Source organism: Giraffa tippelskirchi, chromosome 4 (assembly GCF_054371585.1).
Source record: "Giraffa tippelskirchi isolate mGirTip1 chromosome 4, T2T-mGirTip1v1.2.pri, whole genome shotgun sequence".
Classification (NCBI taxonomy): domain Eukaryota; kingdom Metazoa; phylum Chordata; class Mammalia; order Artiodactyla; family Giraffidae; genus Giraffa; species Giraffa tippelskirchi.
In genome coordinates this window covers 59,408,830-59,435,120 of record NC_137278.1, presented here as the reverse complement: position 1 = coordinate 59,435,120, position 26,291 = coordinate 59,408,830, and the positions used below count along the sequence as shown (strand labels likewise).

Here is a 26,291-nt window from a genome sequence, read left to right as displayed (position 1 = left end):
AAATATAACCCCATTTTTTATCCTCACATCTTTATCATAGGAATTGGAAGTGTATTTCATGCTTCTAATATCTCCATCTGACATTATGACGACTCCTCAGTGTTGGATATATGCTTGATTTTTGCAGTATTCTTTAATAAAATCTCATTTATGTGTCCCTGTGTTAGTTCTAAAGAAGTTTGAAAGTTTTGTGTTTCCCTTCTAGTTTTCAAAATTTGGGTATTCGATGTGTGAAAAAAAAAGAAGTAAAAGAAGCTATTATTTCAAGAATAAGGGCAGGAATCAATCCTTTCAATGGTGAGTATGTTTGATTTAATTATTTCTGTTATTTGGATATTTAGTTATTTGTGTTAAGTGATTTCTATTTGTATCTTTAGCCTGTGTTTTAAAAGCTGTCTTAAGTTCTGTGTTCACTTACATACTTGTCTTACACCAGTATCTGAGGAATGAAATATATTTTAAATGCTTCAGTGTTGAAAAAAAATTCTTAAGTAGACAAGGCTTTGTGAAGAGTGTCATTGTTTTCTGTAATAAAATCTTCTCAAAAATATTCTGATTCTCTTTGAATGTGGCCTTCCTTTTGCCATACCAGCAGACAATTTATACTCCCCTTGCTGAATATTGAATAGGCACTGTGGCTATAAGGTATTGGAATGCATTTAACTCAAGGCATAATCAATGGTTAAGTAGTTTAGAAATAGTAGTATAGAAATAGTAGAGGCCGTGTAAAATATCTTCATAGTGTATTTGTTTAGTGGATTTACTAGAAACTTACTGTGTAGTGGATTTTATTGGGGATGGCACCGTCTGGTGTAGCACCTGGTAACTGTGCCACAATTGCTACAGGATAGTTGAGGGCTGCTGACATCCTGCCCCACGGTAGTCTCCTTTGTAAAGTCGTCTGCAGTCACTTAAATATGCATAATTCAGGTACTGAACAGCTATACACTTTTCAAAGAATAGATTTCTTTGTCATATTTAAAATATCCTTATAGTGTTGGTTTGTGTTTTTCTCAGATTTAAAAATAATTTAAGTGATAATCATGATAATTTAAGGAATATACTCATAGATAAGTAGTGTTTTGTGAATTATAAGGTCTATATCTCTTTTCTCTAGATGTTTATTTTTCATACTATTTAGTATAATGCAAAAAGCAAAAGTCCCTTTCTTCCTCTTCAGTATTACTCACTGTAAGAGACTACTGTTAAATTTGATGAAAATTTTTCTAGAATTTTCTTTTTACATGTGTCATGTATTTATACATTTTTTTTTATATAAATGGAATCATGTTGCACTTCCTAATCTACTATTTCTTTCTTTTCACTCAGGAATATATCTTAAATAACATTCCATATCAGTACTTATAAATCTATTTTGCTTTTTAACAGTATTCTGTGGCTTAGTTAGGCTTTAATTTGTTGATCTTGTTATCTATTAATAAACATTTAAGTTATTTTCAATTTACTAAAAAGCTCAATTGAATATATACTTTGAATTCTTGTGTGATGCTTTTTCCTTAAATTGATTATGTTCCACTTCCTTATTTATAAAATGGAGATAATTATATTACCTACCTCATAGGTTGTTATAAGAATTAAATGAATCACTTATGAACTAGGAGCTATTCTAAGTGCCATATAAGTACATGTTGTTAACACCAAGCCTTGTTCTGGATTGGTAAAAACAAAAAAGAAAAAAAATACTTCAGCAGTGGCTCATCTGCCATTCTGCATTTTCCTTTTTAATACCCTTTCCACTGGAGTTCAGAAGATTTGGGTTTGAATTCCAGCTCTGCCCCTGGTATATACTATGTGACATGGGAAAGTTAAGTAACCAAAGCTTTGGTTTTCTCTGCTGTAAAGCAGTGCTGTAATGATAAAATAAAATAGTGTACATGAGTTACTTAACATTTACTCCTTGACATACAAATAATACTTAATAACTGGTAGCTATTATTTATAATCTTCTTGTTTTATACTACATTATGCCTATTTCATACTACGCCTAGACTAGATGGCCTCTTTAATTTAAAAGTTGGCCTTTTACTTTAGCAATGAATCAGAATTTTAAATGAGCATACTCTTGACCCAGAAATTTTCTACTTTTGAAAAATTATCCTAAGGAAATAATACCTGGTGGAGCTAGGATTTGAAAACGTTACCTTGGCTCTCAGGTGCATGGTTTTATCTCAACTATGCTTTATTAACTCCCTGACCCCATGAAAATAATCTTAGAACAATGCTTTAGCATATTACTGTGATTAAAAAGTTCCAGTGGTTCCTTAAGTAGTCTAAAAATTAAATGGCCTTAAATTGGAAATTTTCCACATGTAGCTCCAACATACGTTTCCTACTTACTCTTCCATTGTTAACTCTATTCCAGAAAAACTATTTTGTTCACTTACCCTGACCAGTTCTCACCCTTGTCTGTTCTCACCACCATTGGTCTTGATCACCCCCCAGGCAGTTTATACACTTTACATCCAGAAAGATTCTTCTGGAACCAGTCAGTATGAATCATTTCAGAATTGTGCTTATTATCCTTCAGTGGCTCCACATCATCTTCACCAGTGACTCTCAATTTGAATGTGCGTAGCGCCCCCTTAGTACTTGCTAAAAATATAGAATCCAGGCCACATTTTCCCTAATTTGATAGTCTGGTGTGGGGCCTTGAGCGCTGCATTTTAAAAAAACATCTAGATCCATGTTTCTTACTACAACTCACAGTAGGAAATAGATTTTATTTCTCTACTCAGTAGATACACACATAGATAAAAAAGATAAAGCAATATTGTTACTTCATGTAATATACTGTCTAATCTGTTCTTTTCCATTTTATTTTATTATTATTTTTTTAAATAGAAAAAGCATGTCCAACTCAGTAAATTAATTTTTTGACCAGTGGCCCTAAACTCTTAGTACATGCAATATGCCCTCCATCTGTTTTGTTCCATTCCATTCCATTTCTTTTTTTTTTTTTAAGAAGATGCTTAGTTAACCCACTAAATTAATTTTAGGACCACTGGGTCTCAAAGTACAATTCAAAAATTTCTGCCCTAGGTGATTCTAATGCTAGTGATCCATGGGCCACACTTTGAGGAACTCTGATATACTGGCTAGATTGAGTTTCTCAAGCATGGCATTTAAAGCCCTTCATATTCTGATCCTTGTTTTCCATTCCAGCATCATCTCTAGGTATCATCTTCTGCCTCTGTGTTCTTCTGTTTGCAGTTCCTTGCATGAAATGCTTTAATCTGGTAAATTCTTTCTGCTTATCCCTCAAATTTAAGGGACACTTCTTTCACGCTTTCTGTGACCTTCTTGGAGCTAAGTATCTGTTTCCCCAAAGTACTGTATATATTTCTAACACTGTTTGCTATAAATTTATTTATATGTTTCTCCCTCACTAAAGTGTGTGACTCTGAAAGGTAGGAACCATTCTTCTGTGCATCTCTGGTACCTAGACCAGTGTCAGATACACAGAAGAAGCATAATTAAAATATGTTGACAGAATAAATAAATAACTGAGTGAACATGATTTGTTGGTCTTTGTCTACCAAAAATACTCAAATTGCTTTCCTTATCTGAAATACCTTTTCAGTTTTTTTGAGCCCAAAGTCCTATCCCCTTAATTATACCATTCACTTAGCAATTGATCACAAAAAGCTTTATGATAACTATTAGGTCATTCTGTTGTCTTCTGAGATGAATTTCATGCTTATTGTGGACAGAGTCTCTAATGGAACTTATTTATATTTGACTTTGGCACCTAAACAATGTATTTGTGTTACTGTTATATTAGATATTTACCTTTACAGCCAAGTATCTTCAGGCATTGGAAAAGACCCTAATGCTGGGTAGGATTGGGGGCGGGAGGAGAAGGGGACGACAGAGGATGAGATGGTTGGATGGCATCACCGACTCAATGAACATGGGTTTGGGTAGACTCCGGGAATTGGTGATGGACAGGGAGGCCTGGCGTGCTGCAGTTCATGGGGTCGCGGAGAGTCGGACATGACTGAGCGACTGAACTGAACTGATCTTCAGGCAATGTGTTTTCTCCTTGTATACAGTAGGTTACTCATCTTAACTACTTATGCATTCATTCCTTTGACAGATTTTTACCTTATTTTATCCTTATAGTCCCAGTTAGTTCTTGGTGCTCAGGATAAGTCAGTGAATAGAACAGATAGAAATTGCAGCCTTTGAATAACTTATATTCTAGGGAGAGAGACTAAGAGTTCACAATTAAACTTAATAAACAAGTATATAGTTTATTGGGAAGCCCAGATGGTACAGCGGTAAAGAATCTGCCTACCAGTGCAGGAGGTACAAGAGATAACGGGTTCAGTCCCTGTGTAGGGAAGATCCCCTGGAGTAGGAAATGACAACCCACTCCAATATTCTTGCCTGCAAAGTTTCATGGGCAAAGTAGCCTGCTGGGCTACAGGCCTTAGGGTTGTGGAGTCAGACATGATTGAATGGCTGAGCAGCCACACACACATATAATTTATTAGACAGCTTGAAGTACTAAAGGATAAAAACAGCAGTGTAAGGAGCCAGGAATCTGTAGTTAGGGGGATGGGTTATAAATTTAAATAGAATGGTTAGAGTCACCTCATTCTCTATTCTGATGTGGTTTTTGTAATAGAAATAAATATTCTGTGTTTTATTGTTTTTCCTAGACTGTTGAAATAAAACCTAAAATGTGCATTTCTAATATTAAGCAAAACATATAATGTCTAATCCCCTTGAAAGAACTCAAAACACTAAAAACTAATGGAAGTAGTCTGAACTCAATTGTAGAATTACCCTTTCTTGGTTGTTTATTCTGTGTTATTTTCAGAATATACCAGTAAATTCTACCACTTGTGTAGGAATTTGCCAGAGCTGAACTGACACTTTTTAAAATAGATGTATCACTTAACACAGGAAAATTCTACTGATAAAGAATTACAAGATTAGTATCTCACTTTGTGTTATGTATTTATGATATATAGAAACAATGGAATTGGAAATGTTTAGCTGAATGGGATCTACCAATTCTGGTCTATAGACAATCTGATTATGACAGTCCATTTCCTAAAGATCAAGTATGTGAAAATACAAAGACTATTAAAAATTGTTTTTGCTTTGTGTGTATCTAGAATGTTTAAGGTGAGTTCTTTCTTGCCATTAGTTCTTTAAAGTAGTAGCTCTCTCTTGCAGAAAGGGACATACAATAGTCAAGTAGTATTAAACTTGATGCTTCATGTAAAATACCAGTTCAAATTATCTAATATGTGCTAAAGTCTAAATTGGATAGAAGAATTTAATTAAGGGATCCGATAGCAAATTTTAAGTGTGTTCCTTTATCTGGCACCAAAAAAAAAAAAAGACAGACTTCATGGGGGACTCTTACTGCAAAAGCAGGGAAAAAAATTTTAGCTATCACTTTCTGGCTATGTATTTAATGACATATAAGGAATTCTAATATTCAGTGATTAAAAGCCATAAGATTTTTACAATAAAGAATTCGCAGTTCTGTTTTATTATTTACTTTGTATTGTTTTTCATGCACAGAGGACACTGAGTTGTTAGGGGAGCACAAAGACTATTTTACAGTTAAGTTTGGGAGGATAATTTTATATTGGTAGTCTGAAAGGGAATGCAGTTTAAAAAGACAGATAGTCTGTAACAGATTCTCCTCTGTAAAGTGTGGTTAAATACAAGAAAATAAGAGCCTTTCCTCACAACTTAAAGTTTAAAAAGCAAGAAGGAAGAAAAAGCTTTTGTGTACTTTGTTATCCTTTCTTCATTGCAATCATTTTAGAAAGCCTTCTTTATTATCCTGTGCAGAACTTGGGACACTTCTTTTATGCCTTCAGTATAAAGGCATATGCCTTGAACATACTCCCATTATAACACTTTTCATGTTATTACATTATATAATTATAGCTTATATATCTGTTTCTCATCCAGACATTAATCTCACTAAGGGCAGGCACTGTCTTTTCATATCTCTATTTGGCATTTGTTTTAGTGTGTAACACATAATAAAAACCCAGTAAATATGTTGAAAGAATAAGTAATGAATGTAGATTGCTGTGACCATTTTACCTTTTGCCTGGCACACAAGCACTTAAGTGTTAGCTTTTACTGTATAATATCTATACATTTTAAGTAACAAAAATTAAATGAATTATCACTAAGCTTTGTTTTTCTTCCTTAAATGAGACATAGCTCTTAAAATTGTTAATCTGTGTACTATGTATTTTTGCCCCATTAATCACTTTTTAAATTTTAGTAATATTTAGCAATAATTAGAATTTTAGAAAAGTCACATCTCTAGAGCTAGTAGGTGTTATAATTGATTTAAAATTTTTAATCCCTACTTTCAGAAGAAATCATGATCATATCTTTTTGATAAAAATAAAATTCTTACTGCATATACAATGCTCCTAAGACTAAGGAGTGACATTTATTTATAAAGATGGCTTAAGGAAAATAATTGTTACCTTGTATTTATCCTTTTGATAAGGTATAAAGAGAAATTTTAAACTAGTTTAAGAGAAATTTAAGAGAATTTGATTAGTTTCATGCTTACTTTTGTTAGATTTGCAACTATAATTTTTCACATTGCAGAATTTTTTAAATAAGGCCTTTTGTATTATGCTATGTGTGTATTAAAAAGCCTACAGTAAACATTATCTAAGTGGAGGAAATGGAAGCATTCACTCTGAAGTTAGGAATGAGAAAAGGATGTGTATTCTTGCTGCTTCTATTCAGCACTGTAGTGGAGATTGTAACCAGTGCACAGAGATCCAGTCAAAACTGAGGAAATAAAACCAACTATTGGAAGCTGTTATTTACAGTGAGAATGCAAAAGGATATAGAAATTATTAATATGTTTATTAATAAAAGGGTGAATGCATATAAAATTAACATTCAAAAGTCAGTTGCATTTCCATAGAACAGCAGCAAATAATTAAAGGAAATATTGTCAGAAAATATAAAATACCTAGCAACAGATCTAAGAAATCACGATCAAGATTTCTTTAGAGAAAATTTCAAAATTTTATTATGAGATAATTGTTGTTTTGTTGTTTAGCTACTAAGTCTTGTCCGATTCTTTTTGTGACCCCATGGACTGTAGCCTGCCAGGCTCCTCTGTCCATGGGATTTCCCAGGCAAAAATACTGAAGTGGGTTGCCATTTCCTTCTCTGGAGGATCTTCCCAACCTAGGGATCAAACCCACATCTCCTGCATTGGCAGGTGGATTCTTTACCAGTGAGTCACTAGGGAAGCCCATTATGAGAACGCCTAGATAGAGGTAGAGGTATATCATGTTCTTTATTATCAACATTGTAAGATAGTATTTTTTCCCAAATTGATATATAGGTTCAGTGAAATTCCAAACTCCCAACAAGAATTTTCAATAAATACGATAATATGATTCTGAACAGGAAAAGGAGGATAATTTATAGGAGAGAAACAGCAATGAGAAACTGACCTTATCAGCTATTAGAACTTATTATGAAGAAATAATTATGAGATATTGGGGTTTATTATGAAGAAGTACTAATTAAGTAGTATTGTGGTAACAATAGACTAAATGACCAGTAGAGTAAAACTGAGAGCCCAGAAACAGACTTATGAAAATATGAAACTTTAGCAAATGACAGTGGTAGCATGTCAGATCAAGAGAAAGGGAGGACATATTGATACCCGATAAATGAAGCTGGGGAAAGTTGGATTCCCTGCCTCTCACCATATGTAAAAATCAGCTTTCAAATGCCTTAGACTTCAGTGTAGATCAATACTTGAAAAATTCTTAGTATAAAAGAAAAAATATGTATTTATATATATAAACCTCTTAGTATAAAATGTTGGTAGATAGATTTTAGTCCTTGGTTTCTATAGAAAGATAACACATGAAGTGTTTTCTATAAAACAGTTGATAAATTTGATGACATTTTAAATTTCAGTTTATTGTGTTTTTCAGTTCTATTGAATTTTGCTTGGTTCCTTTTCTAATAGTTTCAAGTACTCTGCTGAACTCTCAGTATTATCTTTAACTCCTTAAATATATTAAATATAGTTATTTTAAACCATGTGTCTGAAAACTTAATTATTTGGAATGTTTGTGGTCTGTTTCTATATGTTGTTTTTCTTGTCTTAAAAAAAATTACTTTTTCTCTTATGCAAGACTTCCCTGGTGTCTCAGAGGTAAAGAATCCACCTGCAATGCTGGAGACCCGGGTTCAGTCCCTGAGTTGGGAAGATCCCTGGAGAAGGGAATGGCTACCCACTCCAGTATTGTTGCTTGGAAAATCCCACGGACAGAGGAGCCTGGCGGGCTACAGTCCATGGGATCAAAAAGAGTCAGACATGCCTGAGCAACTAACACTTTCACTTTCACTTCTTTCTTATGCCTACTTATTTAAAATAGAGTACAGTTTCTGGCCTGGAGAATTCCATGGACTGTATAGTCCATGGGGTCACAAAAAATCAGACACAACTAAGCAACTTTCACTTTCACCAGTCACCTTATACACAGAGTTTTGAGGTCTAGGATGTAATCTCCCTTCAGAAGGCTTTCTTGTGGTAGGTGGCTAGTCACACTAGAAGTCTGAGATCATCTAAAATTAGTGAATGATTTAGGTTATTTGAAGCTGAGGTCTGGTATCTTTCCATCCAGTTCACCCTTACTCTGGGTTTAGCTTCTCAAGAGCCCCAGCCAAATCACTGGGCATTTATCAGATTCTCTATCTTTGGCAGACCCTGCACTCCTTTATTTTTCATCTATAGTCTTTTGAAAGCTCATCTCAATTTCTCATCCTCTTAGCTACCTATAAATTGGCAAGATATATCTGGAAAATAAGAAGCCTCTTATCCTGAACTTACCTCTCTGGGTTTCTTTGATCCTGACTTATAATAAATATATCTTTATTCCCATTACTAGTTTATTAACCAGTTTATTTTTCTTCCATGTACTATTTTAAAAGATTTTAAAGTTTTCTTGAGGTTTCTGGATCCCACCCAGATGTATGTAACACCACCATAGTCAAGATGAGAAGTATTTCTACTACTTCCACTATTACTACAACATTTCTTTGTCTACCTCCCAGTCAATTCCCTCTCCCCTCTCTGGCTCCAGTCAGCTATTTGCTTTCTTTTGTCATCAATTAATCTTTTCGAGAATTTTCATACAAATGAAAACATGTGGTATATATTTTATGTCTGGTTCCTTTTGCTCACGTAACATTTTTGAGATACATACATGTTTGTGTATATATTCATAGTTCTTTTTTATTACATAGCTGTCACAGTTAGTTTATCCATTCACATAGGTTTGTTTTTAAACTTGTCAGAGCACTTTTCTAATTTCTTTTTGTGTGTATTGATTACTCATCTTAGGAATTGAGAAACGTTGTCTTAAATTGTAAATTTATAATGTTTACAAAAAATTATTTTGATGAGGTGGATCTCTCATTGCCTACCTAATTGTGCCAGCAGAGATTGCTGTGGTACAGGTGTCTGTCTCATAACATTTGACCTTTTAGTTGTACAGATATGTTTTTGTAGGCTCTTTGGAATTGTAGGCTTAAGAATGCTGACAGTGGAATAATTTTTAATACCATGATAGCTACTGAGTATAGTTTAAATAAAAATAGTCAAAAATACATTGTCATTTTTATTATTGCTAACTGTGAGAATAAAGAATTTGGGTTTTAACCATTTTCAAATTTCACATTTCAAGTTTCAATGCTTTTTGAAAAATAAAATTTTCATATAATTTAATATATGTATTTCATGCTTTTTATAAACATGGCTGTTAGTTATAGTTGATTGCTACACCTTATAGTATTCTTTGAAAAGGCAGTTATATTTTCCTTTGGAACTAGATTTAACTAACAGTTTAACAGACTGTCATTGTATTCTGTCATAAAGAATGTTTAAAACATTTTTTTTCAGAACTGTAAAATTTTCCTGCTATGGAGTTGTTTTTTTTTTTTTTTTTGAGGAAAGTTAAATTTTCACATAAAATTTCTTAAGGAAACTAGCTGACTTAACTCATCTAGTATCCTCTTGGTATTTGATCCCTAAAACATTGATCTAAGTTTTAGTAAATATTCCTGTGTATGTCATTTTTGTGCAACACATATGTAAAATTTTGTAATAGGGTTCAGTTTTTTTAAGAGCATAGGCTCTGAATTCAGTGGCCTTGGTTTGAATTCTTCTCTGCCACTTCTTAGCTGTGAAACATTATATATGTAATTTCATTTCTTTAAAATCAGTTCCTCATCTGTAAAATGGAGTAATTCTTATGCAGATTTTGGAGATAATCTGCAGAGTCCTTAATGCATGACTGAACTAAATATGTATTGGTTAAGTTAATGAATGAATGCCTAGTCTCTGTTGTATAAAACCTACAACCATTTTTTGTAAAAATTTGATTTATGCAACTTTGGGGTTCTGCTTTAAATACCAGATGACTGGGATAGTTACTCCCTGACCATGGTCATTACTTATGAATTATGATGGATAGTGAAATATATGATGAAAAGCATAAAAGGGTGGCTTGAGGTTGTGTACCGCTGTATTTTTGTTAGTACAGATTTGGATGCTACTAAAGGTTATTGCTGTATTGGGCAGGGAGGAAGACTTAACAGGGCTTTAGTTCTATGTGACTATTTTATATTCTTATTTTTAAAAACATGTACTATTCAGTCCCTGAACAACAGCTGCTTGATATTGAAGATTGTGACCTCAACGTGGTGAGATTATGTTTTCAAGTTTTTCTCCCTGATGAACATGGTAATTTCACAACTACTCTACCTCCTGTTGTCTCCAACCCAATTTATGACAACCGTAAGTAATTTGTTCTTCTTGTATTTGTAGCCTTGCCTTTTTATTGTATGATTTATTTGGCCATGCTGGCTGGGTCTTTGTTGCTGCATGGGCTTTTCTCTAGTTGGAGAGAGCAAGGGCTAATTCTTTGAGGTGTGCAGGCTTCTCGTTGTAGTGACTTCTCTTGTGGAGCACAGGCTCTAGGGCACTGGCTCAGTAGCTGCAGCACTTGGGCTCAGTAGTTGTGGTGCACAGGCTTAGTTGCCCTGCATCATGTGGAATCTTCCTAGCCTAGGCTTGGACCCATGTGCCCTGAATTGGCAGGTGGATTCCTAACCATTGGACCACCGGGGAAGTCCCAGTGTTAGCTTTCTAAAGTTTTTTAAAGCATTTTGGCAATTTAAAAAAACGAGTATGCTCATTATGGGAAAATTCAAACATTATGGAGTAGATGTTATCTATCTGAAGTAGATAACAAGCAGAGTAAACCTCCTATAATCTCATTCTCCAAAGATATTTCATCAGTTTCTTCTTAATATATATACAACAAATACCTCATCTCATCATCATCATCATTCACACCATCTATTTTTGGCAACTTTTTGAAAAATCATCACTGATTTTTTTTTTAACTTTTTTTTTTCCTCTTAGAAACATATCTTGAACTTCTTTCCCTTTCAGGTACTTATTCTTTTCAGTAACTGCATATGATATAACTATATTATAATTTTATAAGTCATTAGCCTGTTACAAGGCATTTGGTTTGTTTCCCTCTCAATTTTTTTCTTTTTTCTTTAACAAATTGTACTGCAATAAATATATCCTATATGTGCCTATCTTGTGCAGATGTCCCTAGCATAAATTTTTAGAAGTAGAAATGTTAGCAAATGGTAGATTAAAGGATCTGGATATTTATAGTTTTAAAGATTGTGAAATTGCCCTCAAATATTTTTGTGTATGTATACTCTTACATATGTGCCCACCAATGGTGTCTGACTATACCAATTCTACATGCAAAAAGATAGTGGAACGTAGAGTTATAAACGTAAGGTAAATCAGACTGTCCTCATCATGGAGAGCTTTGAGTGCCAGGGAATTATTGGAATAATGTTGACCAGATAATAGGAAGTATGAAAACTGCATTGCCAGAGGGTTATGGTCATGATTTTAAAAGTTTAATCTGATGAGAGTGTATGGGATGGATAGGAAAAATCACAGTTTACAAGCAGGGAGATTTAATTAGAAGATGTGTTAATGTCTAGAATTGAAATCATAAGGCTCTAAATAATGCCAGGTCAATGCCATTAAGAAAGGAAAGGGATAGGTATGGAAGATTAAGGTATTGAGTGTCCTTTATTTGTTTATACACTAAAGCTTTTATTGCTATCTATCCTGTAAGTTGTTTCCCTAAAGTTTTCTATCAAAAAGGAATAAAACGTATTACTAAGGTTCAGTTCAATTCAGTCGCTCAGTTGTGTCTGACTCTTTGCGACCCCATGGACTGCAGCACGCCAGCCCTCCCTGTCCATCAGAACTCCCAGAGTTTACCCAAACTCATGTCCATTGAGTCGGTGATGCCATCCAACCATCTCATCCTCTGTCGTCCCCTTCTCCTCCCACTTTCCGAGTGTCAGGGTCTTTTCCAAGGAGTCAGTTCTTCACATCAGGTGGCCAAAATATTGGAGTTTCAGCTTCAGCCTCAGTCCTTCCAATGAATATTCAGGACTGATTTCCTTTAGGATGGATTGGTTGGATCTCCTTGCAGTCCAAGGGACTCTCAAGAGTCTTCTCCAACACCACAGTTTAAAAGCATCAATTCTTCGGCACTCAGCTTTCTTAATAGTCCAACTCTCATATCTATCCATGACTACTGGAAAAACCATAGTAATTTTGAGCATTACTTTGCTAGCATGTGAGATGAGTGCAATTGTGTGGTAGTTTGAACATTCTTTGGCATTGCCTTTCTTTGGGATTGGAATGAAAACTGACCTTTTCCAGTCCTGTGGCCACTGCTGAGTTTTCCAAATTTGCTGGCATATTCAGTGCAGCACTTTCACAGCATCATCTTTTAGTATTTGAAATAGTTCAACTGGAATTCCATCACCTCCACTACCTTTGTTCATAGTGATGCTTCCTAAGGCCCACTTGACTTAACATTCCAGGATGTCTGGCTGTAGGTGAGTGATCACACCATCGTGATTATTTGGGTCGTAAAGATCTTTTTTGTATAGTTCTCCTGTGTATTCTTGCCACCTCTTCTTAATACCTTCTGCTTCTTTTAGGTCCATGCCATTCCTGTCCTTTATTGAGCCCATATTTGCATGAAATATTCCCTTGGTATCTCTGATTTTCTTGAAGAGATCTCTAGCCTTTCCCATTCTATTGTTTTCCTCTATTTCTTTGCATTGATCACTGAGGAAGGCTTTCTTATCTCTCCTTGCTATTCTTTGGAACTCTGCATTCAAATGGGTATATCTTTCCTTTTCTCCTTTGCCTTTCAGTTCTCTTCTTTTCACAGCTATTTGTAAGGCCTCCTCAGACAACCATTTTGCTTTTTTGCACTTCTTTTACTTGGGGATGGTCCTGATCCTTGCCTTCTGTACAATGTCACAAACCTCCGTCCATAGTTCTTCAGGCACTCTATCAGATCTAATCCCTTGAATCTATTTCTCACTTCCACTCTATAATCGTGAGGGTTTGATTTAGGTCATACCTGAATGGTCTAGTAGTTTTCCCTACTTTCTTCAATTTAAGTCTGAATTTGGCAATAAGGAGTTCATGATCTGAGCCACAGTCAGCTCCTGGTCTCGTTTTTGCTGACTCTGTAGAGCTTCTCCATCTTTGGCTGCAAAGAGTATAATCAATCTGATTTTGGTATTGATCATCTGGTGATGTCTATGTGTAGAGTCTTCTCTTATGTTGTAGGAAGAGGGTGTTTGCTATGACCAGTGCGTTCTCTTGGCAAAACTCTATTAGCCTTTGCCCTGCTTCATTCTGTACTCCAAGGCCAAATTTGCCTGTTATTCCAGGTATTTCTTGACTTCTTACGTTTGCATTCCAGTCCCCTATAATGAAAAGGACATCTCTTTTGTGTGTTAGTTCTAGAAGGTCTTGTAGGTCTTCATATAACTGTGCAACTTCAGCTTCTCCAGCATTATTGGTTGGGGCATAGACTTGGATTACTGTGATATTGAATGAATTGCCTTGGAAACGAACAGATCATTCTGTCATATTTGAGATTGCATCCAAGTACTGCATTTCAGACTCTTTTGTCGACTATGATGGCTCCTCCATTTCTTCTTGCCCACAGTAGTAGATATAATGGTCATCTCAGTTAAATTCACCCATTCTAGTTTGCTGATTCCTAAAATGTTGATGTTCACTCTTGCCGTCTCCTGTTTGACCACTTCCAATTTGCCTTGATTCATGGACTTAACATTCCAGGTTCCTATGCAGTATTGCTCTTTACAGCATCGGGCTTTACTTCCATCACCAGTCACTTCCGCAACTGGGTGTTGTTTTTGCTTTGACTCCGTCTCTTCATTCTTTCTGGAGTTATTTCTCCACTGATCTCCAGTAGCATATTGGGCACCTGCCGACTTGGAGAGTTCATCTTTCAGTGTCCTATCTTTTTGCCTTTTCATATTGTTCATGGGGTTCTCAAGGCAAGAATACTGAAGTGGTTTGCCATTCCCTTCTCCAGTGGGCCACGTTTTGTCAGAACTCTCCACCATGACCCGTCCGTCTTGGGTGGCCCTACATGGTGTGTCTCATAGTTTTATTGAGTTAGACAAGGCTGTGGGTTCAGCAGACCTGGGTATGGCATAAACCCTCTTGGAGGAGCTCGCCATTAACCCCACCATGGAGCTGCCAGAACTTACACAGGACTGGGGAAACAGAATCTTGGAGGGTACAAACAGAACCTTGTGTGCACCAGGACCCAGGAGAAAGGAGCAGAGACCCCACAACAGACTGACCCAGACTTGTCCCTGAGTGTCCAGAAGTTTCCGGTGAAGGTGTGTGTCTGTGGTGGCGTGCTGCAGGGTTGGGGGCACTGAGTGCAGCAGTGTGTTCATTGGGCCTTTTGAAGGAGGTCGCCATTATCTTCATTGCCTCCACCATAGTTTGGCCCCAAGTGAATAAGAGGGAGGGAACACAGCCCCACTCATCAACAGAAAATTGGATTGGAGATTTACTGAGTATGGCCCCGCACATCAGAACAGACCCAGTTTCTCCCTCAGTCATTCTCTCCCATCAGGAAGCTTCCATAAGCCTCTTATCCTTCTCCATCAGAGGGCAGACAGACTGAAAACCACAATCACAGAAAACTAACCAGTCTGATCACATGGACCACAGCCTTGTCTAACTCAATTACCAAGGTAGCAACCCATTAAAAAAAAAAATCCTTTGTATTTAGGTGCTCCTAATACTGCAGAATTAAGGATTTGTCGTGTAAACAAGAACTGTGGAAGTGTCAAAGGAGGAGATGAAATATTTCTACTCTGTGACAAAGTTCAGAAAGGTATTTTTTGTTTTTTGTTTGTTTGTTTGTTTCATTGAATTCAGAATATGTTTTAAATTGATTGGTACATTTTACTTTGTGTTCGAATTATTTGTTTTTGTGTTCACTAGACGACATAGAAGTTCGGTTTGTGTTGAATGAGTGGGAAGCAAAAGGTGTCTTTTCACAAGCTGATGTACACCGTCAAGTAGCCATTGTTTTCAAGACTCCACCATACTGCAAAGCTATAACAGAACCGGTAACAGTCAAGATGCAGTTGCGGCGACCTTCCGATCAGGAAGTTAGTGAATCTATGGATTTTAGATACCTGCCAGATGAAAAGGGTATGACCTTTTGTGTTAATGTTTTATGTGTTTCTTACAGTTAGTCCTGCTAAGAACATTTTCTTGTAAGATATATTAGAATACAGTCATGTTATTTATTCACAATTTTCTTTTCCTTAAATTTTTTTGTTGATTTTTGACTGATCTTCATGCTCTTTGAACCTCTTTCTTAGGAAAGGTATCTGGAATAATTTCAACATATCTAAACTGTTTGTCAGAATTTGTTTTATGTTTGAGATTCTGTTTTGGTCCTTATTGTGCCTTCTTGATAGATGGCAAACTTGCCACTCAGAAAGTGGTCTCCATCTTGGTCCTTATCTGCCCTTAGCCCATTCATTGACATTGGTGACCTCTAGGTGTTATAATAAGATGAATATTATAAACTATTTTTTACTAAGAGAAAAATGCCCTTTATTACTGACTTGGGACATACTTTGTGACACTTAGAAATCCATGTTATGTACATTTGTTTAAAGCATTTTCTATGTAGGAAGAAAACATCTATATATGTGTTAAAGGAGAGGAAGCATACTCATTGATGATTCACACATTTTCCTGATTTCTTTCTAACCAGACACATATGGAAATAAAACAAAGAAGCAAAAAACAACTCTGCTTTTCTATAAACTATGGGAGGATTGTGGTAAGAATATTTTGGTTTGATTGGTATTTAAGTAAATTTGGTTTTTGGGTTTTTTTTTTCTTCAGTTTTTCAAATTTTAACTGATATACTATTGTTTTTCAAATTACATTTAATAATGGAAAAAATTTATCACAGGAGTTAATTTTCCTGAAAGACCTAGACCTAGTTCCCTAGGACCAACTGGAGAAGGAAGATTCATCAAAAAAGGTATTTTATGCCCTATAGAGTATTCCTTGTGATCAGAGAGACCAGTGTTTTGCACAATATACTGGAATTCCATTCTTAGTAATAAAAACTGCATCTTTGATTTATTCCATTCCTACATATTTTTTTCATGCTATGAATATTGAATGAATTTATCTCAGCTTCTGAAAGTCCTGTTGGGAACTGTGATTATGTTTTGGGATTTATTGTTTGAGAAGTAACATTTCATTCCTATGGTGGTAATTGTACAGTGTGTCATGAAAGAAATGGTTTAGACGTGGTCAATTTCCTATCTTAATTTATAAAGTTTTACTAGAACACAGCTCATTTGATTGCATATTGTTTATGGCTCTTTTCTTGTACTATAGCTGCAGAGTTAAGAAGTTCCAGTAGAGGCTATATGGTCCACAAAGCCTAAAATATTTACTATCTGGCTCTTTATGGAAAAAAAGTTGCCAATTTCTGGTTTAGACCATTATCCAGGGTTAATTAGAAGTCTTTTTTTTTCTCTTTATGTTCTTTAATCAGTGCTTTTTTTTTGGTTTAATATGTACAGCAGTCATATAATATGTAATTAAATATAGACTATATTTTTTTCTGAAAATTTTATAGTACATTAGCTTGAGTTATATCATAATATGGCTTAGAAATTTATGTAGATTTCTCAATCATCCTTAATGTTTCCTCCATCCCTCCATTTTCTCCTGAAAGAAGAGAATATGAAATGATTTTGAATATTTAGAGCCCCATTAAGTGAAATTCTGACATTTATCTTTCACATTTCAAAAGTACCTTTATAAGGCCTCAGAAGTTAGATTTCCACATTTAACTGAAATGAAATTTTCTATGCCAAAATAACTTACCAAATTATTTTATAGGCATTTGTAAAATAGCATTACATTATAATTCAGTTTTGGACTTATGTAATAATTATAACCCTAGTTAACATTTTTATTTGAAGTGTTCCATTGATTTCCTTGAAAATTTTTTTGAGTGTTTATGTAATTTTAATTTAGAATTGTGTTCATTTCAGTTTTGTAAAAAATACATTTCCTTCCCCACAGAACCAAACTTGTTTTCTCATGGTGCAGTTTTGCCAGAAACTTCCAGGCCTGTTTCAAGTCAAGCAGAATCCTACTATTCCTCTTCTGCGTCCATCTCAAGTACATTGTCACATCCTGCTTCAGCCATGCTACCAATGGGTACTCAGTCTTCTTCAGGCTGGTCATCAGTCGCCCCCCCCACCTCACACTCAGTCAATACAAATTCACTGAGTGGTTTTTCAACAGGGACACTTTCCTCTAATTCACAAGTTATCCCATCATTCCTGGAAATGAGTGATCTGAATGCTTCTAATGCTTGCATTTATAACAATACTAATGACATAGGTAGAATGGAAGCATCATCCGTATCACCGGCTGACTTATATGGTATTTCTGATGCCAGCATGCTGCCTAACTGCCCTGTGAACATGATAACGCCCAATAATGACAGCATGAGGGAGACCGATAATCCGAGACTTGTGAGCATGAATCTTGAAAGTCCTTCCTGTAATTCAGTGTTAGACCCAAGAGACTTGAGACAGCTCCATCAGATGTCTTCTTCCAGTATGTCAACAGTCACAAGTTCTAGTACTACTGCTTTTGTTGCACAGTCAGAGGCATTTGAGGGATCTGACTTTAATTGTGCAGATAACAGTATGATAAATGAGGCAGGACCATCAAACGGTACTAATGCAAACAGTCATAGTTTTGGTCAAAATAGTCAATATTCAGGTATTGGAGCTATGCCGAATGAACAATTGAGTGACTCATTTCCATTTGAATTTTTTCAAGTTAACTTATAAGATATAAATGGTGATTCAAGAATTAAGTAGGCCCTTTAAAGGTAACTATTTTGATGCTACCTTTATAAATGTAACATTTTATGTTTCCTTGATTGAGACTATACCACATTCATAGACCAATGGACCCTTGAACAACATAGGTTTGAACTGTGTGGGCAGGTCCCCTTATACGCAGATTTTCTTTACTATTTCACAGTTGGAGAATTCATGGATATGGAACGATAGGGAAACAATATGGAACAATACGGAAAAAACTATACAGTTTTTTTTTAATTGGAATATAATTGCTTTACAATGTTGGGTGAGTCCAACTGTAGAGTTTTAAACACAAATTTTTCACTCTATGGAGTGTCAGTACCCCAACCCCCATGTTGTTCAAGGGTCAGCTGTACTTAATAACTTTAGGTGTGTGAGGAGTTCCTCTAACAGACAACCTTGGCTTGGGAGCTTCTTGTTTTGCTGAGACAGACTTTGTTGAAATACAACAAATGCTCAGTGCTTGAAGCTGTAGCCAAAAAAGAGGGAGGAACTCATTTCCTAACTTCAGGAAGAGTTAGAAAAAGTCCATTGTTAGTTCACAGAAGACTTTTGCTTGAAAAGTAGATAAATCCTACAAACTGAACTCCTGGGCTATTATACATACAAAGAAAATTTACATCAACCAGTGTATGATGAATCTGACATGTTAAATGTTGAATAAAATCAAATTTTCCATTTAAAAAAAACAACCAACTTTGGGTTGTTTTGGTTATGTAGAAACAACCCATACATACTTTGGGTATGTAGAATACAAAGTTGGAAATAGTCATAAAAGAAAAATTCCAAAATATAAATTTAAAAGAGCTTTACTGTTTCTTCTTTGAAACATTTAATAATAACAGTGTGTGGTGGGAGTTCTGTCCTAAGAGTCTTACCTCATTTCCCCACGACAGACTGAGGGAGGACATTAGAGCAAGCTGCTGCTGCTGCTGCTGCTAAGTCACTTCAGTCGTGTCCAACTCTGTGCGACCCCATAGACGGCAGCCTGCCAGGCTCCCCCGGCCGTGGGATTCTCCAGGCAAAAACACTGGAGTGGGTTGCCATTTCTTTCTCCAATGCATGAAAGTGAAAAGTGAAAGTGAAGTCACTCAATGGTGTCCGACTCTCAGCCACCCCATGGACTGCAGCCTACCAGGCTCCTTCGTCCATGAGATTTTCCAGGCAAGAGTACTGGAGTAGAGTGCCATTGCTGATTAGAGCAAGACTTAAGTTTTTTCAGGTAAACTTTTTTATACTTCTTTTATAATGTATTAATGTATTCTTAGTTAAATGAATGAACTGATATTTGCTTTTAAGCAAATTTAAGGTAAAACCTGTAATGGCTATGTCATTGGAAAAATTAATTCCTTTATTTTTGGGAACCCCTAAAATAAACCCCAAGGTGACCCCTAAGGGGTTTTCTGAGGGTTTTTAGAGTTTCTGTGATTTACATGTAACTCAAACTTCTTTAAAATGCTAAGTTGAGCAGAAGGCAGTTGAAGTTAGCTTTCAAGGTATGGGAGTTCTCTACATTTTGTACTGTTTAGATCCATACCTTTAAAATTGCTTGACTTTAGCTTTACAGTTGAGTTCAGTTGCTCAGTTGTGTCCGACTCTTTGTGACCCCATGGACTGCAGCACACCAGGCTTCCCTGTTCAACACCAACTTCCGGAGCTTACTCAAACTCGTGTCCATCGAGTCAGTGATGCCATTCAACCATCTCATCCTCTTGTCGGCCCTTTCTCCTCCCACCTTCAATCTTCCCCAGTATTAGGGTCTTTTCTAACGAGTGAGTTCTTTTCATCAGGTGGCCAAAGTATTGGAGTTTCAGCTTCAACATCAGTCCTTCCAATGAACATTCAGGACTGATCTCCTTTAGGATTGACTGGGTTGGATCTCCTTGCAGTCCAAGGGACTCTCAAGAGTCTTCTCTAACACCACAGTTCAAAATCATCAATTCTTTGGTGCTCAGCTTTCTTTATAGCCCAGCTCTCACATCCATACATGACTACTGGAAAAACCATAGCTTTGACTAGCCGGACCTTTGTTGGCAAAGTAATGTCTCTGTTTTTTAATATGCTGTCTAGGTTGATCATAGCTTTCCTTCCAAGGAGCAAGTGTCTTTTAATTTCATGGCTGCAGTCACCATCTTCAGTGATTTTTGAGCCCAAGAAAATAAAGTCTGTCCCTGTTTCCATTGTTTCCCTGTCTATTTGCCATGAAGTGATGGGACCAGATGCCATGATCTTAGTTTTCTGAATGTTGAGTGTTAAGCCAACTTTTTCACTATCCTCTTTCACTTTCATCAAGAGGCTCTTTAGTTCTTCTTCACTTTCTGCCATAAAGGTGGTGTCATATGCATATCTGAGGTTATTGATGTTTCTCCCAGCAATCTTGATTCCAGCTTGTGCTTCATCCAGCCAGGCATTTCACATGATGTACTCTGCATAGAAGTTAAATAAACAAGGTGACAATATACAGCCTTGATGTACCCCTTTCCCAATTTGTAACCAGTCTGTTGTTCCATGTCCAATTCCCACTGTTGCTTCTTGACCTGCATACAGATTTCTCAAAAGGCAGGTCAGGTGGTCTGGTATTCCCATCTCATTAAGAATTTTCTATAGTTTATGGTGATCCACACAGTCAAAGGCTTTGGCCTAGTCAATAAACCAGACGTAGATGTTTTTCTGGAACTCTCTTGCTTTTTCGATGATCCAGTGGATGTTGGCAATTTGATCTCTGGTTCCTCTGCCTTTTCTAAATCCAGCTTGAACATCTGGAATTTCACAGTTCACGTACTGTTGAAGCCTGGCTTGGAGAATTTTGAGCATTACTTTGCTAGCATGTGAGATGCAATTGTGCGGTAGTTTGAACATTCTTTGGCGTTGCCTTTCTTTGGGATTGGAATGAAAACTGACCTTTTCCAGTCCTGTGGCCACTGCTGAGTTTTCCAAAATTATATCCATGTTTTAAGAGGAAGAAGTTTCTTGACCTTTCCTCTTCTGTTTGTTTTGCGTCCAAACTCACAGTGATCTCATCCAGTTTCATGCTGTCAACTCCCAAATTTTACCCCTAGCTTAGACCCACCCCTGAACTCCAGACTTGGAGTGAGAGAGAGAGAGAGAGCGTGTGTGTGTATGTAGAACAGCTTGTGTAACATGTCTACATAAAATTCTAATTAAAGCTCAAACTCAACACATCCAGAGCTGAGTTCTTAATCTTCTCTCCCAAACTTGCTTGTCCTTCCTCAATAAATGGCAATGCCATGTTTCTAGTTGCTAATATTCAAAACAGTGGAGTCATCTTTGCTTCTTTCTTTTTATCTCCCATATCCAATCCACCAGCAAATCTGGTAGGCCCCACCTTTGAAATATATCCAAAGCTCACCACCTCTTTTGACCTCTGCTGTTAATATCCTGTTCCATACCATATCTTCTCTTGCCTAGATTGAATTATCGCTTCCCTAAACTCTCTTTACATCTTTGTGCTCCTGCAAGTCTGTTCTCTGTTGAGTAGCCACAGTGGTTCTTTTTATTTTTTATTTTTTTTTAAATAAATTTATTTATTTTAGTTGGGGGCTAATTACTTTACAATATTGTAGTGGTTTTTGCCATACATTGACATGAATCAGCCATGGGTTTATATGTGTTCCCCATCCTGAACCCCACTCCCACCTCCCTCCCCATCTCATCCCTCTGGGTCATCCCACTGCCCCAGCCCTGAGCATTTGTCTCATGCATCAAACCTGGAATGGTGTTCTGTTTCACATATGATAATATACATGTTTCAATGCTATTCTCTCAGAATGTCCCACCCTCACCTTCTCCCTCAGAGTCCATAAGACTGTTCTATGCATCTGTGTCTCTTATTCTGTCTCGCATATAGGGTTATCGTTACCATCTTTCAAATTCCATATATATGCATTAGTATGCTGTATTGGTGTTTTTCTTTCTGGCTTACTTCACTCTCTATAATGGGCTCCAGTTTCATAGTGGTTCTTTTTAAAACTAATGAAATCATATTCACTTGCTCAAAACTATCCAGTGGCTCCCCATCTCACTCAGAGTAGAGACTAAAGTCCTTAAAATTAGCAGGCCCACACTCCCTTCCTCTCCTCACCTCATCCACTACCATTTTCCCCTTCTTATTCAACTCCAGGCTCTCTGGCCTCAGCACTCCTCTTCAAAAACACCAAGTACAATTATAAGCAGCTAATGAAACTAAATGAGTAAATGGTGCTGAGTACTTTTTTTTAAAGCCACAGTTTCATTGTCTTCGTTAAAACAGGATTATTAAGTGGTGATTTTTTTTTTTATTAGCAACTTTAATTGTAACAATGGGCTTCCCTGATAGCTCAGTTGGTAAAGAATCTGCCTGCAATGCAGGAGACCTGGGTTCAATCCCTGGGTTGAGAAGATCCCCTGGAGAAGGGAATGGCTGCCCACTCTAGCATTCTGGCCTGGAGAATTCCATGGATTGTATAGTCCATGGGGTTGCAAAGAGTTGGCCATGACTGAGTGCCTTTTACTTTCACTTAAGTATAACAACTGGAATTAAGTGTATTTTCTATTAATAAAAATGAATTTTGACCAAAACACCTAAGTACACTCCTGCCTCAGACCCTTTGGACTTGGTGTTCCCTCTGCCTCTAATGTTTTTCTCAGCTGTATATGCGGCTCACACCTTGCACCCTTCAGTCTCACTCAATTGTTAATTGATCAAGGCCTTCCCTGACTGTATATACACTGGTACTCCATGTCTCCCCTACTTTAAATTTGTCCATAACACTTATCATGATCTGACTCTTGTTTGTTTATATTTGTTTTCCTATTCTAGAATATAAGCTTCATGAGGGTAAAGTTTTGTGTTTTTGTTGAATCCTGCATTTGTAGAGCCATGTCTGCTTCATATTAAACACTTAGTAAGTATTGAGCATTCAAAGTATTACTAATAGAACTTTGGTTTTTGAAACAAAGAATAGCTTTAATTATTAAATGTTTATGATTTTTATAGTTCATGTGACATTTCAGTCTGTTTCATGTGACATTCTGTTTATTATATCAGAATCAATCATTCAAGTTGATGATTAATAACTACTTTACTTTCAAAACTATTTGAAAGCAAAGTAATTCCAGTGACAAAATGACTGTAGAATTTGGACAGTAATCTTAATTGTGATGCTAAATAATTTATTAAAGACCTAGCTTATTTTACAACTAGACCCTACCACAATTGTTGAGTATATTCCTAGCTAGAAACAATGTATTTTCACTTATATAGGGGCTTCCCTGGTAGCTCAGCTGCTAAAGAATCTGCCTGCAATGCAGGAGACCCTGGTTTGATTCCTGGGTCAGGAAGATCCCCTGGAGAAGTGCATGGCAACCCACTCCAGTATTCTTGCCTGGAGAATCCCCATGGACAGAGGAGCCTGGTGGGCCACAGTCCATGGGGTCGCAAAAAATAGGACACAACTGAATGACTAAGCATAGCACAGTATCCAACCAAACCATAAATTTACTAGAATGATTAAAAGCTAGTCAATTTTGTGAAAATGAGGAATGTGCGAATGTCATAAAAATTAAAATTCTGAGTTGAGTGATACTAGCAAATGAGAAGGGAGAGCAGGATAAGACTGGGGGTCAGGATAGTTTGAGAAGCAATAGATACCTAACTCATGAATATTTCTGAGTTATGATTTCAAAAGGACATACTTTTTATTATACAACTGTAAAAATCATAAGCATATAATATACTTTAGTAGAACTTACCAGAAAAAACCTGAAGGCATAATTTCTTTCCTGTTCAAAATATGAACCCAGGATATCTCCAGACAGTGGCTTATAGATGATGAACTTTTTTTTTTAATACAGAATCCTATAACTTTGTATTAACTTGCACTTATCAGCTTAAACACTGTTAGGATAGCTAAATGTATATTTTAAATTAAACAACCAACTTGTTCTGCAGGTTTTTTCCTGTCTAAGTGGAAGTAAGTGTTAGTGTTAGTCGCTCAGTCGTGCCCAACTCTTTGCAGCCCTATGGACTGCAGCCCACCAGGCTCCTCTGTCCATGAGATTTTCCAGGCATGGAGTGGGTTGTCATTTCCTCCTCCAGGGAATCTTCCCAATCCAGGGATCGAACCCGGGTCTCCTGCACTGCAGGCAGATTCTTTACCAACTGAGCTACAAGGGAAGTGGAAGTAAGGTCCTGCTATATTTGTATTCCGAGTATTTCCAAAGTTTTTTTTTATTTTTCAGGTGCTATTTATTGATCATAAATTTTATTTTATAATTTACAAAAACTGGCAGTTTACTTCTTCTTTTTCTCTAAATGTGGTTATACTTTCATCTGTTCTTCTATCACCCCACTTTCAGTTTTGAGGAAAAAAGGACCTCTTGCTTTGTAAGCTCTTCTTATATAGCAGATCCTTCCTTTTCTCTCCCATCTTGTTTCTGTATCCTCACGTAACATTTAGTGCTTTTCTTGTATAAACACAGTAAATGTTTTCTCTCACCTAAAAGAGCAGGGATAAACACTTTTCCCACCTGTCATGCTCCCTCCCTTCACGTCCAGCTGTATGAAGTGAGTTCAGCCTGTTTCCTCCTTCCCAGTCATTCTTTAGCCTGTCAGGCTTTCTGTTTTCTCATCCTATTTTCTTAGAATATTCTGGGAAGTAACCAGACACCCTCCCTTGTCAAATCTAGTGTCTTCTTACCAGCCCTCACTCTGCTCGACCTATTCATAACCTGCCCTCTTGACCACTCCCTCCTAGGGTATTCCTCTCTGAGGTTGACTTTTGTTCCAGGGTCTCGAATCCCAGCGCTCGGTTGGTGCTATTTTTACCCCTGGTTTAGCTCATGAGTGCACAGAAGAAAGCTTCAGCTTTCTCTCAAAAACTGGCTGCTCCTGTCACATTCTCGACTTTCATTAATGGCATTACTATGTACCCTGCCACTGAAGACATTTAATAGACACCTCAGAATCATATTTTATTCTTTTTTGTCCTCACACTGAGTTACCAAGTCTTTTTGGATCTGCCTTCTAAAAAACTCTCTTGTATTTGTCCCTGCTTCACTCCTGCTGCATTCTTAGTTTAGGCCTTCATTCTTCTTCCCTCACAAGAATGCTCCAGTTAAAAAAGAATTCACCATACTTCCAATCCAGTATTACAGAGTTAGCATTCTTTGAAAAACAAACAAACAAAAACCTCTCTCAGTTCCCTAGGCCTCCATGCCTTTAACATGTTATCCACTCTGCCTCTGCTCTTCACAACCACAGCAAATGGCCTTTGAGAGCTGTGTGATGTTTGGTCCTGCCTCCCTAGCCGAGGCACAGCTTTGCACATGTCTCCGTTGCAGACCTCCTCACACTGAATTATACACTTACATAGTTTATCTCATTCACTTTTGGGACTCCATCGCTTAGCACAGTCCCTAGTTGTTGCTAAATAAATGGTAGTATTAAGAGAGGGGAAGAATGAAAATGACATAGATGTGATTATAAAAAATGTGAAAAAGTATATAATTTTTAAAGAGAAAGGTATTTAATCTGGTAGGGAAAGCAGTGATTACCAGGCTTGTGAAATACTTTACCCTCTGCCTCCTATAGTGTCAAGAGTATTATGTAGAAATTTTACAGTTCTTAGGACTGTTTCGTATCTCTGAACTTATTCCTCTCTGCTCTGTGTGGCAGGTTTAACCTCACCTTTGGTGCATTTCCTCAGCACCTTCCTCTTGCACAGAAGCTCCAGTATTCATGTAACCAATCACATTTTTGAATGTCTAATGTGCAAAGCACCATGTTAGGGGCTAGAAATGACATAGAGGTGAATGAGACAACAGACTTGCTCTCAAAGATGTCAGTCTTTTTCTTTTGAGGGATAATATACAGTAAGGTGCAT

The 26,291-nt window shown here is 36.6% G+C and overlaps 1 protein-coding gene across 3 annotated transcripts in view; it reads left to right on the top strand.

The window, feature by feature from the left end:
• Window positions 1–19,191, top strand: part of REL (REL proto-oncogene, NF-kB subunit) — a 36,485-nt gene extending 17,294 nt beyond the window's left edge. The window contains exons 4-10 of one of the 3 annotated variants that reach the window (XM_081593069.1): window positions 206–297; window positions 10,715–10,855; window positions 15,252–15,356; window positions 15,467–15,679; window positions 16,254–16,322; window positions 16,461–16,529; window positions 17,591–19,191. In XM_081593069.1, the coding sequence (XP_081449195.1) occupies window positions 206–297; window positions 10,715–10,855; window positions 15,252–15,356; window positions 15,467–15,679; window positions 16,254–16,322; window positions 16,461–16,529; window positions 17,591–18,372 (1,471 nt within the window). In that variant the 3' untranslated portion in view covers window positions 18,373–19,191. Of the gene's footprint in view, window positions 1–205; window positions 298–10,714; window positions 10,856–15,251; window positions 15,357–15,466; window positions 15,680–16,253; window positions 16,323–16,457; window positions 16,530–17,590 lie in introns of all 3 variants that reach the window. The other 2 variants (XM_081593068.1, XM_081593070.1) reach the window with 2 other exon arrangements.
• The last annotated feature ends 7,100 nt before the right edge of the window (window positions 19,192–26,291 follow it).